Here is a 12,396-nt window from a genome sequence, read left to right on the forward strand (position 1 = left end):
GCATAAGGTACATGTGTTGGTTTGTAAGACCTTGGTTTGTCCTTTGTGTCGACATAGATTTTAGCTGGGGAGACGTTCAATGTTCCAGGTTCCTCTTTGAACGCATTCTCATGCTTTGTCAACACCTCTTCCAGTCCACTGTTGACCCTCATCAATCTGATTTACTGTTCCCCAGTCTACTTTCATGTATTTTATCCAGCCTTGACGTAGCAGCTTTGGTCCGGTGCCTGATACGACTACTACAGGTAGCTGAGTCACTGTGTCTCTGTGCTGCACAGTTACATTAGCTGCTCCTATTGGGTCTAGTCTCTCACCTGTGTACGTTTTGAGATGCACAGAACAAGTCATTAAGTCTGGAACTTTTGCACTGTCCCACAACTCTGTTGATTAGGGTTACACTGCACCCTGTATCCACTTCAAACTCGCCACTTTTGGTGTGTTATCTGACATGCTGTACATTGTAAACGTATCCTCTTCTTCCTCTTCCTCTTCTTCCTCTTTGTTTTGTTCAGCTTCCCCACGGGTGTGATGTGTCTCATACATTTTTTTTGCTCCTTTGTCATTGCTTTTGCTTATATATAATATATGCCATTTAGCAGACGCTTTTATCCAAAGCGACTTACAGTCATGTGTGCATACATTCTACATATGGGTGGTCCCGGGGATCGAACCCACTACCCTGGCGTTACAAGCACCATGCTCTACCAACTGAGCTACAGAAGGACTCCCTCCCCCTTTTTGTCTGGATCTTTCTGCAGGGGATTTAACCCCACAGGCTCGTTTTATATGTTCTTGTTTGCCACACGTATGGCACTTTCCATCCTGAAAACAGCACTCACTTGCCCTGTGATCACCTTGGCATCTGCAACATACTTTCACGTACTCACCTCGTGCTGGTTTCTCTCTCTGACGTATGCCTAGCTTGTGCACACTTCCCTGGCCTGTCACTTGTTTCCAAGTCACATTAGCCCTGTCCACACATTTTCCCTGGGATTTCTTTGACATCCTTGTGGGCAGTGTCCATTGCTTGAGCAAGGAACAATGCTAAATCAAAAGTATGTCCAGTCTCAGATAATAACTTCAGTTGGAGCCAGTCATGATTTAAAAAGACACATTAAACATGCCGTAGCCGAGGCACTTTCAAGGCGGCACATTCCATATGTCTGAAAAGGTTATTAGTTAGATGTAAGATTGTGCGGTTAAGACTGTCAATTTGTTACAGACGTCTTGATTTAACTTAGATTAATTTGGACTATTTTGGGGAAAAGTATACTGGGTATGTTGTTGTTAAGGTGTCTCAAGACAGACAGTAATATTGATGCTTTTTTCTGTTTTTCAGCAAAGGTCTTTTAAAGGAGTATGCCAGGCACAGACATTCGCTTAGCATCTGCTAGGAGCAAACCGAACCTAGTATGCGTGCGCCTTTAATCTCATGCGCCACACTCTAGAAGCGTGCTAGACAAACAGGGCTGTCCAATGAGGCAATTGGAAGATGACGGAAGCTGAGGTTTTGTTTGAAACTGCTGGTGAGTCGGGTGAAGCTAATAGCACAGAAAGTGAGAACGAGTGGGTTACAGTGGCGAAGAAAAAGGGGAAACAGGAGAAGTAAAGCTGTGGTGGAACATAGGAAACTACTAGACTAGCAAGGTGCCTATCAAGGGGGTTATTTCTGGGGTGGCTCAAGAAATAAAGTCAGAGGATATTACTGAAGGCATCGATGGAGTGGTTGGTGCACGTCGACTGACCTGTATGTTGGATGGAGAAAATGAATTAACTTCATCCATGCTACTGTTGACGGAGAGTCTCTCACCTTCTCATATAAAGTTAGGATTCATGAGATTCATGTGAGAGCTTTTGTGCACAAGCCCCTTCAGTGTCATAAATGCAAAAGATTTGGCCATGTGTCAAGTGTGTGCAGAGGGGAAGAGTATCATACGCCAGATGAAGTGAAATGCTGTAACTGTGGAGGTGAACATGCACCTGAATTCCTGGAGTGCTCTGTTCGTGTGAAGGAGAATGATGTGGCAAGGAGTGTCCAGCGTGTCTCCTATCTGGAGGCGGTGAGAAGATGGGAAGGAACGAGTGGCAATGAAGAAACAATGGTAGTACAGCCACCATGACCAGTGAAGGTTTCTCAACAACCGAAGACAGCCTATAGGGAGGAGGTCAGAGACCTGACCGTGTGGTGCAAGGACAACAACCTCTCTCTCAACGTGATCAAGACAAAGGAGATGATTGTGGACTACAGGAAAAGGAGGACCGAGCACGCCCCAATTCTCATCGACGGGGCTGTAGTGGAGCAGTTTGAGAGCTTCAAGTTCCTTGGTGTCCACATCACCAACAAACTAACATGGTCCAAGCACATCAAGACAGTCGTGAAGAGGGCACGACAAAACCTATTCCCCCACAGGAGGAAAAGATTTGGCATTGGTCCTCAGATTCTCAAAAGGTTTTACTGCTGCACCATCGAGAGCATCCTGACAGGTTGCTTCTAAACAGGTTCTACCCCCACGCCATAAGACTCATGTACAGCTAAACAAATGGCTCCCTAGACTATTTGCACCCCCCCCCTACACTGCTGCTACTCTCTGTTATTATCTATGCATAGCCACTTTAATAACCCAACCTGCATGTACATAATTACCTCAATACCAGTGCCCTGCACATTGACACATTGACTCTGAACCGGTATCCCTGTATATAGCGCCGCTATTATTATTTACTGCTGCTCCTTAATTATGTGTTTTTCTTATCTCTTACTTTGTTTTGTTTTGTATTTTCTTAAGAATGCATTGTTGGTTAAGGGCTTGTATGTAAGCATTTCACTGTTTCGCCTGTTGTAATTCGGCGCATGTGACAAATAAAGTTTGTCACATGGATTTTTTATTTGAACGGTCGTCGAACTCGGAAAAAATGTAACCTAGTTTTTTTTCGAGTTCCGGTTGTTTTGAATGCACCACTAGGGCTCGGACTTCTCTGACCTAAAGATGGCTGACGTCACGATCTGACATCGTTTTTTCCCCGACTTCCTAGTTGTCTCGAAAGCGCTATACCGCTTGCCATCGACTACGCATGTCCATTCTGGAGTGTTTGTTTACTTGCGTTGTATGTGCGTGCGACTGCTTCCCCAGGCTTTTGCATAACATTGTTTTAAGGTTTAAACCTTATTCTGCCGATATGGCAGCCACAGCACCGAACCCGGACGATTCGAACAGAAGCAGCGGCAGTGGAACCAGCCCACCCACTGTACTCGCGGGGGATGGGGATTCAGAGGAGGCCGAAGATTTTACATCTTCAACCCACTGCTCAGAGCTGTCTCGTCGGCAGAATGAGCAGAGGAAGACCGGGTTGTTCTGCGATGTGACGTTGGCCTTCAGTAGCGGGGCAGCCAGCGAAAGGGTCCAAAGTTGCGAGTTCACGGCCCACCGTTCGGTTCTGGCTGCATCTACGGACTATTTCACCCCTCTACTGGGGGGGCAATTTTCTGAGTCGCTGTCCGGGCGGGTGGATATGAAAGAATGGAGCTCTGAAACGGGGCCCGACCCAGAGACAGTGGAAAGCGTCATACAGTTCATGTACACTGGTGAAATACGAGTGAGCACCGCCAACGTTCACGAAGTATTGGAACTAGCTGACAGGTAATACATATTGCACTAGTTATCCATCTATCGGGTAGCACGAACTTACTGTTTGTATAGTTAAAAGTAGTCTCCAAACTAGGCAACCGCCATTTGTTATTGGTGGTTTACTGTAAACACACAGTTTTCCTATTACAGTGAATGTCTAAAGCTGTCCTTTCATCGTTGTTCAATTTGTGCCCTAACAAGCAAAACATAGCTAGATATTTTATTTTCACATTGAGCCAATTGTCAACGCCGGAAAAGACACTTGCCCCAACCCCCTTTCAAATGTATTGGGTGCAATGAAGGCTGCGTTGCAGGTGCCGGATTGGCTCACCAAACAGAACAAGTGGTGGGATGCGTTGGTTTGGGGAAAATTCTAGTTTCTAAGCTTTGGCAATTCCAATGCTCTATTATAGATCTATATCTAGGCTATTATGATTTTATTGAAATAAAAACATGTATAACCACTACCAGATCCATATATACATTGATATGGCTTTAACCACTACTGGTAGTCTGAGTGCTATATTGATAAAGGTTGAATAAATGTGATGCTTCATTAGTACATTGACTGTTTCAGGTTCCTGCTGGTGCAGCTGAAAGACTTTTGCGGTGAGTTCCTGAAGAAGAAGTTGAGCCTGGCTAACTGCGTAGCGGTGCACAGCCTGGCCCACATGTACACGCTGGACCAGCTTGCCCTGCGTGCTGCTGACATGATCAGACGCAACTTCCACAAGGTCATCCAGGACGAAGAATTCTACACGCTCCCCTTCCACCTGGTGCGGGACTGGCTGTCCGACGCCGAGATCACTGTGGACTCGGAGGAGGTGCTCTTCGACGCTATCGTCAAATGGGTACAGCGCAACGCTGAGGAGCGAGAGAAGCACTTTGAGGAGCTGTTTCGCCTCCTCCGACTTCCCCAGATCATGCCCACCTACCTGACCCAGGTGGTCAAGAAGGAGCCCTTGGTGGCCAACAACGCCGCCTGCCTGCAGCTGGTGTCTGAGGCCGTGGAGGGCCACGCCATTCGCTTTGAGAACCTCAAGTCAGTCGACCTAGAGTTCTGGGCGTCACACATGGCAGCCTTCCAGCCGCGCTTCGGACAGAACATGGACGTGATCATGGTGGTGGGCGGGGTGTCTGAGGGCGGCGACTACCTGAGTGAGTGCGTGGGCTACTTTGTGTATGAGGACCGCTGGGTCAACTTGCCCCACATCCACAACCACCTGGATGGCCATGCCATCGCCACCACGGACTCCCACGTTTACGTAGCAGGCTCCATGGAACCGGGCTTCGCCAAGACCGTGGAGCGCTACAACCCCAACCGCAACACCTGGGAACAGGTGAGTAACCTGACCACGCGCAAGCACTCCTTCGGCCTCACCTGCATCAAGAACATCCTGTACAGCATCGGCGGCCACGGCAACTTCAGCCCGGGCTTCAAGGACGTGAGCGTGTACGAGCCCGAGCAGGACAAGTGGCACAACCTTGAGTCGGCGCCCAAGATCCTGCGCGACGTGAAGGCGGTGAGCGTGGAGGATCGCTATGTATATGTGACGGCGCGCACGCCCGTGGACACGGACAACGAGGACGGGCTGAAGACTGTGACCACGCGCTACGACACCGAGAGCCACCAGTGGCAGGAGGTGGACTCCCTGCCGCTCATTGACAACTACTGTGTGTTCCAGATGGCGGTGGCGCCCACCAACTTCTACCACACTGCCTCCTGCTGCCCCAAGAGCTATGCCGTGCAGGACGAGACCGCAAAGCAGAAGATCAGTGCTCGCATCTCGGACGACATCCTGGAGAGCCTGCCGCCTGAGGTCACCAGCATCGAGGGCACTGCCATCTGCTACCTGGGCGAGGACGTGTTTGTGATCGGCGGCTGGAAGAACAGCGACGACGTGGACAAGCAGTACCGCAAGGAGGCCTACCGCTACTGCGGCGAGCGGAAGCGCTGGATGCTGCTGCCGCCCATGCCCCAGCCGCGCTGCCGTGCCACCGCCTGCCACGTACGCATCCCATACCGCTTCCTGTACGGCTGCCAGCGCTACCCTATGCCACAGAACCTGGCACGGCAGCGGGACCGCATGCAGCAGATGCAGCAGCTCCACCGCCGCACCCTCACCCTGCGCAGGCAGCTGCAGTCGCAGATCGAGTGCTGAACTCCATTCCGTCCTCCCACGAGCGGCATCGTTCTCAGTGTCCGATTCCCATTTTCCTTTCAGTACTGTCCCTCCTGTCTAATATGCAGTTCGTTGATATTGCCACGCTTTTTTTCGGGGTTGCTTTTCATTTTTTGGGCTCAGGTTTGTCGATGAGAGAAAGTGTCTGTGGCAGTTGTATGTGACAATTGGCATTGAATAAACGTATGACTAGACAATGGAACGATACGCCATGTAAAAAGGACATTATTTATGTATGCTTTTGGCCTTACTTAAATATGCCTTCTCTTAATCCTCTCTTAATATATGCTTTAGAGAAGTGTTTCCCAAACTTGGTCCCGATGAACCCAAAGTGTGCACATTTTGTTTTTTTGCCTTAGCACTACACAGCTGATTCAAATAATCGAAGCTTGATGATGAGTTGATTATTTGAATCGGTTGTGTAGTGCAGTGGAGGCTGCTGAGGGGAGGACGGCTCATAATAATGGCCGGAGCGGCGCGATGGAATAAGCATCAAACACCTGGAAAACTTGTTTGAGTTATTTGATACCATTCCACTAATTCCACTCCAGCCTTTACCACAAGCTGGTCCTCCCCAATTAAAGTGCCAACAACCTCCTGTGGTGTAGTACAAAATGTGCACCTGAGGACCAAGTTAGCGTCAGCCTGTTAGTACTATCATGCCAACTCAGTTGCTGTCAATGCCTGACGAGTTGATCTGGGACCAGGCTAGCAATGCTCCATTCTAGCTTTTAAATGGGAGTTCCTGTCCAACTACATTAGACGCATGCCAGATCTTACAACTCCTGATTAGGTATTTAACACATCTGCTAACCACATCACATGCTATAGCAATCTGATGCCCGACTGCACAGTCGATGACGTGGCACGGAGTCTATTGGTTGATGCAATGCAACACTTACGCTTGTAGTCGGCCAGGAACTCGACCTTAGACTGACATTCCATTTGACACTGTGATGGTTCCCATGACCACCTTTTATGTGCTGGCTTTAGTGGGATGCTACGGCCCACACAAAGGGGAAGGTTTTAAAGACTTGCTTTAATGTACATCTATTGAGTGCATTGTATAGACAGGCTACTCCTTTCAGTTTTAGGCTACTCCTTTCGCTTGCTTCATTACAGTCTTCGGCCTGTTTCCTCCATGGCTTTGTTTTGCACTAGATATATGTGTTACGATAGCTCAATGTGTTCTGTACCATTTGAATGTTGGAAAGAGACTCGTAACACCAGATTTGTTTGTGTTGTTTAAATATGCACTGTAAATAATAGGAGAGGAACGAAAAGCACTTCATTTTGAAATTCTCAATCTATTTTTGACCGTTTGGATGTGGTTTTTTTTTGTTTTTTTTTCTTTGGCAAAAGAGAGCTATAAAATTATAGGTGGAGCAGAATAATAATTTTAAGGGAACAAGTGTCCTCTGTAACTTGGGCCAAATGATATCTACAGTAACTTAACGTTAACGTTTTCTCGGGAGTCGTTGAGAGCACTCCTTTCTCCATTCCATTCAATTGTGACATTCCTAAAGCATGGTTAATTGCACTTGAGTAAGCCTATCGACTTTGCCTGCTTATAAAAGTGGTCAACTGAACTGCCCTACCAAGCAAAACGGCAGTAACTGCTCATAGCGTGGAACTGAGGAAAAAAATGGCTTTTATTTACCTTAGTTTCACAGTAACCTTATGCAGTTACTGCTAACATGACCCCCACTTTCTCCAGAGCACAATACAAAAGAGGCAGGATACTTGTCCATATAATTAAGCATGTATTTGATGTAGCAAAAATGACTAACTCGTTTTTGACCAAATGAGCAGTTACTGCCTTTTTGCTTGGTAGGGCAGTGAAGACCTTACGCTACAATTTCACTTTATAATTCCCCCAATGCCAAAGCGTAACCTGGAAGTAATTCTATTTAGAAATAATGAACTCCACTACCTCACAGGAAGGCAGATTATAGCTACTGGGGTAACATACCTACCCCACTTGCACAGGAAAGTTTAACGACACACTCAGGTGGTCTTCAATGAAATGTCTGTCAGTCATTATTTGTCTCGTTCGGTAACCTGAAACCAAGGTCAAAGACTTTATTAGCATTCCATTGTGCTTACAATACCGACGTGTGTGAAATGTTCTTCAAGCCGTGATGTTATCTGGCGGTTTAATAACTTTTTTTTTTCTTTCTGGAAACTTGTCTGGAAATGGGAAAAGCTGTAATTATGTATTTACTCACTCAGTGCATTGTGAACGTTTTCAGGTAATTGTGTGTATTTTCCTGCTGTTGTGTGTTTTATATTGTCAAAGACTTAACCTTTTCAGGTCATTGTGGCTGGAGGCACATTGTGTTACGTAGTGACTTACATTCCTCAACACCATTTTTATTCACAGTACCTCACAATCGTGTTTCAGCTAAAACAATCCAGAGTTCTGTTGATTCAGATCCTCATTATGTTCTACCATGTACATTCATAAATGCACTCCATGGATAGTTAGATTCAGAGTAGTATACTATGTCGGTGTTGATTTTGTAAATGTCTCCAGTTGGGATGTTTTTTTTATTTGATACTGAAAGTCCTTTATCATGCTGAAAGCAGTGAATCTCCCACCAGTTGTTATTCCTCATCCATAAATGCAGAGGGAATCTGAGCTTCTGTGTTATTGTAGGTGTCCAGAACCCATATTCCTTCTGGTCTCATTCTCGTACAGTAATTTGAAGTTGTAAAGGACATATTTTGCTTTGTGTGTATTCGCTTTAAAATGCAGAACGAGCTCTGAGAATACCGCCATTTGCAATAAAAAAAAAAAAAAGATATTTCATATAATTAGGCGGTCTATATCTGTTGTCTGTGAAGATGCTGAATGTGTTTTATTTTGGTATGTCAGATGTATAATGCAAACAATCAGCTAAAATGTTTTACTCCAAACAGTTATCTTAATATATTTATTTCCTAAGCAAAATATCCTCTCTTTTTTTCTAGTCTTATCGTGGGGAATGGGAAGGATGTACTTGTCTATAGGTTTGAGGCCAGCCTGGTCTTGGAAGGTGTGTTCCATTCGTCAGCAAGCAACATTGGGGAGTCGCGGGGGGCAGCATACTGTGCCACGTTAGGCAGGCCGGGCACGACGCAACAACCGAGGGCACTGCGGAAAGTGGGCATGTCGTGGGCGTCATACCACTCGTCTGTCTTCCCGTCGTAGCACTCCACGTTGTAGGTGGTGTTGAAACCATTGAAGCCGCCCACCACGAAGAGCAGGTCATCCACCACGGCGATGCCAAAGTTGCTGCGCGGGTTGAACATGGTGGGCAAGGCGCGCCAGGTGTTGTCCAGTGGGTTGTAGACCGCTGCGGTCTTTAGACGGTTGGCGCCGTCAAAGCCTCCGACCTAGGGTAGAACAATCTTGTGATTCTGAGGCTAATTGGAATTCAAATGTTGTGAGAAAGAAACAGAAGCTAGAGGCAATTCATCTGTATGTTTAATTAGCCACATATACATTCATTATAAACTTTACATTTCATGGAAAGAAAAGATTCATGAAAGAACAGCTGCTTATATTCAAGTTGTACCGTCAAAATGTAACTTGCTTGACAGCCTGAGACTATTGAGCTAATTGACGTCTCCATCTATTCCAGACTGGTAGTTTTACACAGCAATCAATCTCACTGAGGAACCGAGCACCATTGCCTCCTAAGGCCATCTCAGTGCTCCAGGTAGTTACTGCAATTTGTTTTAATACTCAATTCTGAATATCTCCCACTGAATTGTACCATGAGTAAAGCGCCTGCACACCCCTGGACTTGTCCTGAGACAAGTGTTTTGAATGTACAGACCAAAACACATTACAAAAGTGTTAGTCCTCCAGACATGGCTACTTAGTTTGTTCCGACTAGCAGTGCTGCTCGGACTCATGTTGTGTGTGTAACTTACTGCATAGACGTGCTCCTTGTATGCAATGACGCCGACCCCACTGCGGCGGCGACTCATAGGTGCAATCGGGGTCCATTGGTTAGTCTTGGGACAGTAGCTCTCTGCATTGAACAAGCACTCGGTCCCATTGAAGCCTCCACAGACGTACACCTGAACGCCAGAGAACCCCACAGGATTGACACACCGCAACTGTTATTTTATTTTTTTACTTGTAAGGTGCAATCTAGTAGTCTAGTTTGCCATTTACTGTTTTCAGGTTTAATACCAATTACTCTTTCGTACTGCCACACGAGTATTGGCAGGCATCACTTAATCTATTCCCCTTCAACTTCTGCCTACCTTGCCATGCAGTGTGGTGGCACTGGCATCGCTCCTCTTCTCGTGCATCGGTGCTACCAGGGTCCACTGGTTTGTCTCAGGCTCGTACCGCTCCACACTTGTAAGACGCCCGTAGCCATCGAAGCCGCCTATGGCATAAATGCAGCCGTCCAACACTGTCACGCTGACGTAGCAGCGCCGCGAGTGCATGGGCGCAACTTGGTGCCAGGTGCACGTGATGGGGTTGAACTTGCGGACGCTGTTGAAGTATTCCACGCTGTCAAAGCCGCCTAAGCAGTAGACGAAGCCGTTGAGGTACACAGCACCGTGGTAAGCCCGTGGGCTCTCTTCCTGCGCTATGGTCGCCCAACGGTCGGCCCTCGTGTCGTATGCTTCGATGACATTGGTCGGGTTGCCTCCACTCCAGCCGCCGATAGCTAGTAGGATGGCGTAAGGCAGGCGAGGTCGCCTCAGCGGATTACTGGAAATGGAGGGGCCGTGCATGTTGAGTTCGTATATGGCCTTTAAGGCGTTGAGGATGATGGGTTTGCATTCATCGCTGCCCTTCACCAGGGAGTTGTTCCTCACATGGTTTATGAAGTAGTCAGCATTCATCAAAGCCATTCGCACCTAGATGGACAGAATTAAATGTAAGGGATTTCATACAGTTGAAAAACACTCAAAGCAAACCATAGAGGTATGGAAGACTAAGCAAACACGCTTCTTGTCTAACATAATGTGGCACATATTATGAAACCAATTTTCACTTGGTTGTTATTAGCTCCATAGGTGCCCAGTATGAGAGCAAAAAAGTAGGCCTTTGATCAGTGACCATTTTATAAGTGGACCGTCACCTTTGGCAGTAGCACAGAGATCCAGTGCCTGCGGCTGGCAGGAGTGTGGTCGATCCAGCGCAGGATGGCCTCAAACACAGTGTTCTCCTGCCTCACGTTCAGGTCGTCCTTCTTGATGAGGTCGAGGAGTTGGGCCAGAGACAGCTCCAGGAACTCCTGGGAGCAGCAGACGATTTCCTCAAAGTGGGCCAGGATGAAGAACAGTGCTCGGCGCTGCAGCTCCGGGCAGGAGTAGAAGTCGGCAAACTTGCAGATGCCGATACAGTTTTCCAGACACAGCTGGGTCTCCAGGAAGTGGCAGCAGGCCTGCACGATGCCCAGGATGGAGAACTGGTCTGCTGCCTCTAGGAGCAACTCCACGTTGTCCGCCGTGACCGGGACGGTCCGGGTGTAAGCGTACTCGATGAGCATCCTCATAATCTCAGGAGATACACCTGGGATTGTGTACATACGTTTCTCGCAGGGGTTCCAGCCACTGGTGAACAGAGCACTGCAGAAGGAAAAAGGCAAAACATTGACAACTCACTGAGGGACAGTTTCACACATCACAGACCCAGAATAAGGAAATCAATTCTCAAAAAATGTAACTGTCCAGAGTTGGATACATGTATCTGGCCTATGAAACTCTTTTGATTAAGCATTAAACATAGTCCAGAAATAATTGAAGATGTATCTATGAAGACAAATTAGGATTAATCTGAATTAAATGTATTTACAGAAGGCGGCTCAATCGTGTTGGGAAACTGGGCTAGTGTTGGTACTCTCTCTTGGGCATGGATTGAGGCTAAAGTCTCCATTCTTCATCTATGTCAATACATATTTAGAATGTTGAAGTTATTTTTGTTTTCATGTTTATGGTATAATCACCACAGACAAGCCTCTCACCGGAAATACGAGCTGCATCCACACAGGATAGTCTTGTGGGCACTGAACTCAACTCCCTCAACTTTGATGACCACATCGCAGAGTTTCTCTTCCAGGCGTAGCTCATTGAAAATGTTGCAGGCCATGGCACCGGTAGTCTTCTCCTTTTGAAATTTGGTTAAGGTTCTAGACTCTTGCCTGTCTTCAGCAGACTTTTTAGTTTTTGAAATGTTTGATGTGATAGAGAGAGAACTTTGCTTTCCATTCTTGTTGAGTTCTAGAACATCCATACATTGATATATCACAATGGCATTTCTTCCACTTCTCTGTTGATACAAAGCAATCAATTTACCATGGTAACGTGATCCAATAATGAAATAATCTAAAACAAAAAAGTTAAGAGCCCCAAAATATAAAATGTACAATAAAAATGTTTTAAATTGTAATTATTGTTAACTTAAAACTGACATTATATATTTAAATAATAAAATATGTCAAAACAGATTACATTTTTTGGGTATATTCTGAATTATTCTGGAATTTGCTTCAGTTTTCAGGTGACATCCATTTGCTCAACAACCGCCGATATCGGGCTACTTTTTTTGAATCAACGTATGGGAACCACTGTTT

General features: G+C 46.4%; 2 protein-coding genes across 2 annotated transcripts; one reads left to right on the forward strand and one right to left on the reverse strand.

Moving 5' to 3' along the window:
- The first annotated feature begins 3,058 nt into the window (after positions 1-3,058).
- On the forward strand, positions 3,059-6,234 carry klhl11 (kelch-like family member 11). The gene is made up of 2 exons (XM_046369170.1): positions 3,059-3,638; positions 4,204-6,234. Exons 1-2 carry the CDS (start codon positions 3,073-3,075, stop codon positions 5,786-5,788), a joined length of 2,151 nt encoding a protein of 716 aa, XP_046225126.1. The 5' UTR covers positions 3,059-3,072; the 3' UTR covers positions 5,789-6,234.
- A 2,311-nt stretch (positions 6,235-8,545) lies between these two features.
- On the reverse strand, positions 8,546-12,024 carry LOC124048406 (kelch-like protein 10). Its single transcript, XM_046369171.1, has 5 exons — positions 11,788-12,024; positions 10,903-11,392; positions 10,070-10,678; positions 9,731-9,880; positions 8,546-9,187 (listed from the first exon to the last, which is right to left on the reverse strand). The coding sequence occupies exons 1-5, from the start codon at positions 11,910-11,912 to the stop codon at positions 8,816-8,818; spliced, it is 1,746 nt and encodes a 581-aa protein (XP_046225127.1). The 5' UTR covers positions 11,913-12,024; the 3' UTR covers positions 8,546-8,815.
- Positions 12,025-12,396: the final 372 nt, after the last annotated feature.

This window comes from Oncorhynchus gorbuscha, linkage group LG11 (assembly GCF_021184085.1).
Source record: "Oncorhynchus gorbuscha isolate QuinsamMale2020 ecotype Even-year linkage group LG11, OgorEven_v1.0, whole genome shotgun sequence".
Classification (NCBI taxonomy): domain Eukaryota; kingdom Metazoa; phylum Chordata; class Actinopteri; order Salmoniformes; family Salmonidae; genus Oncorhynchus; species Oncorhynchus gorbuscha.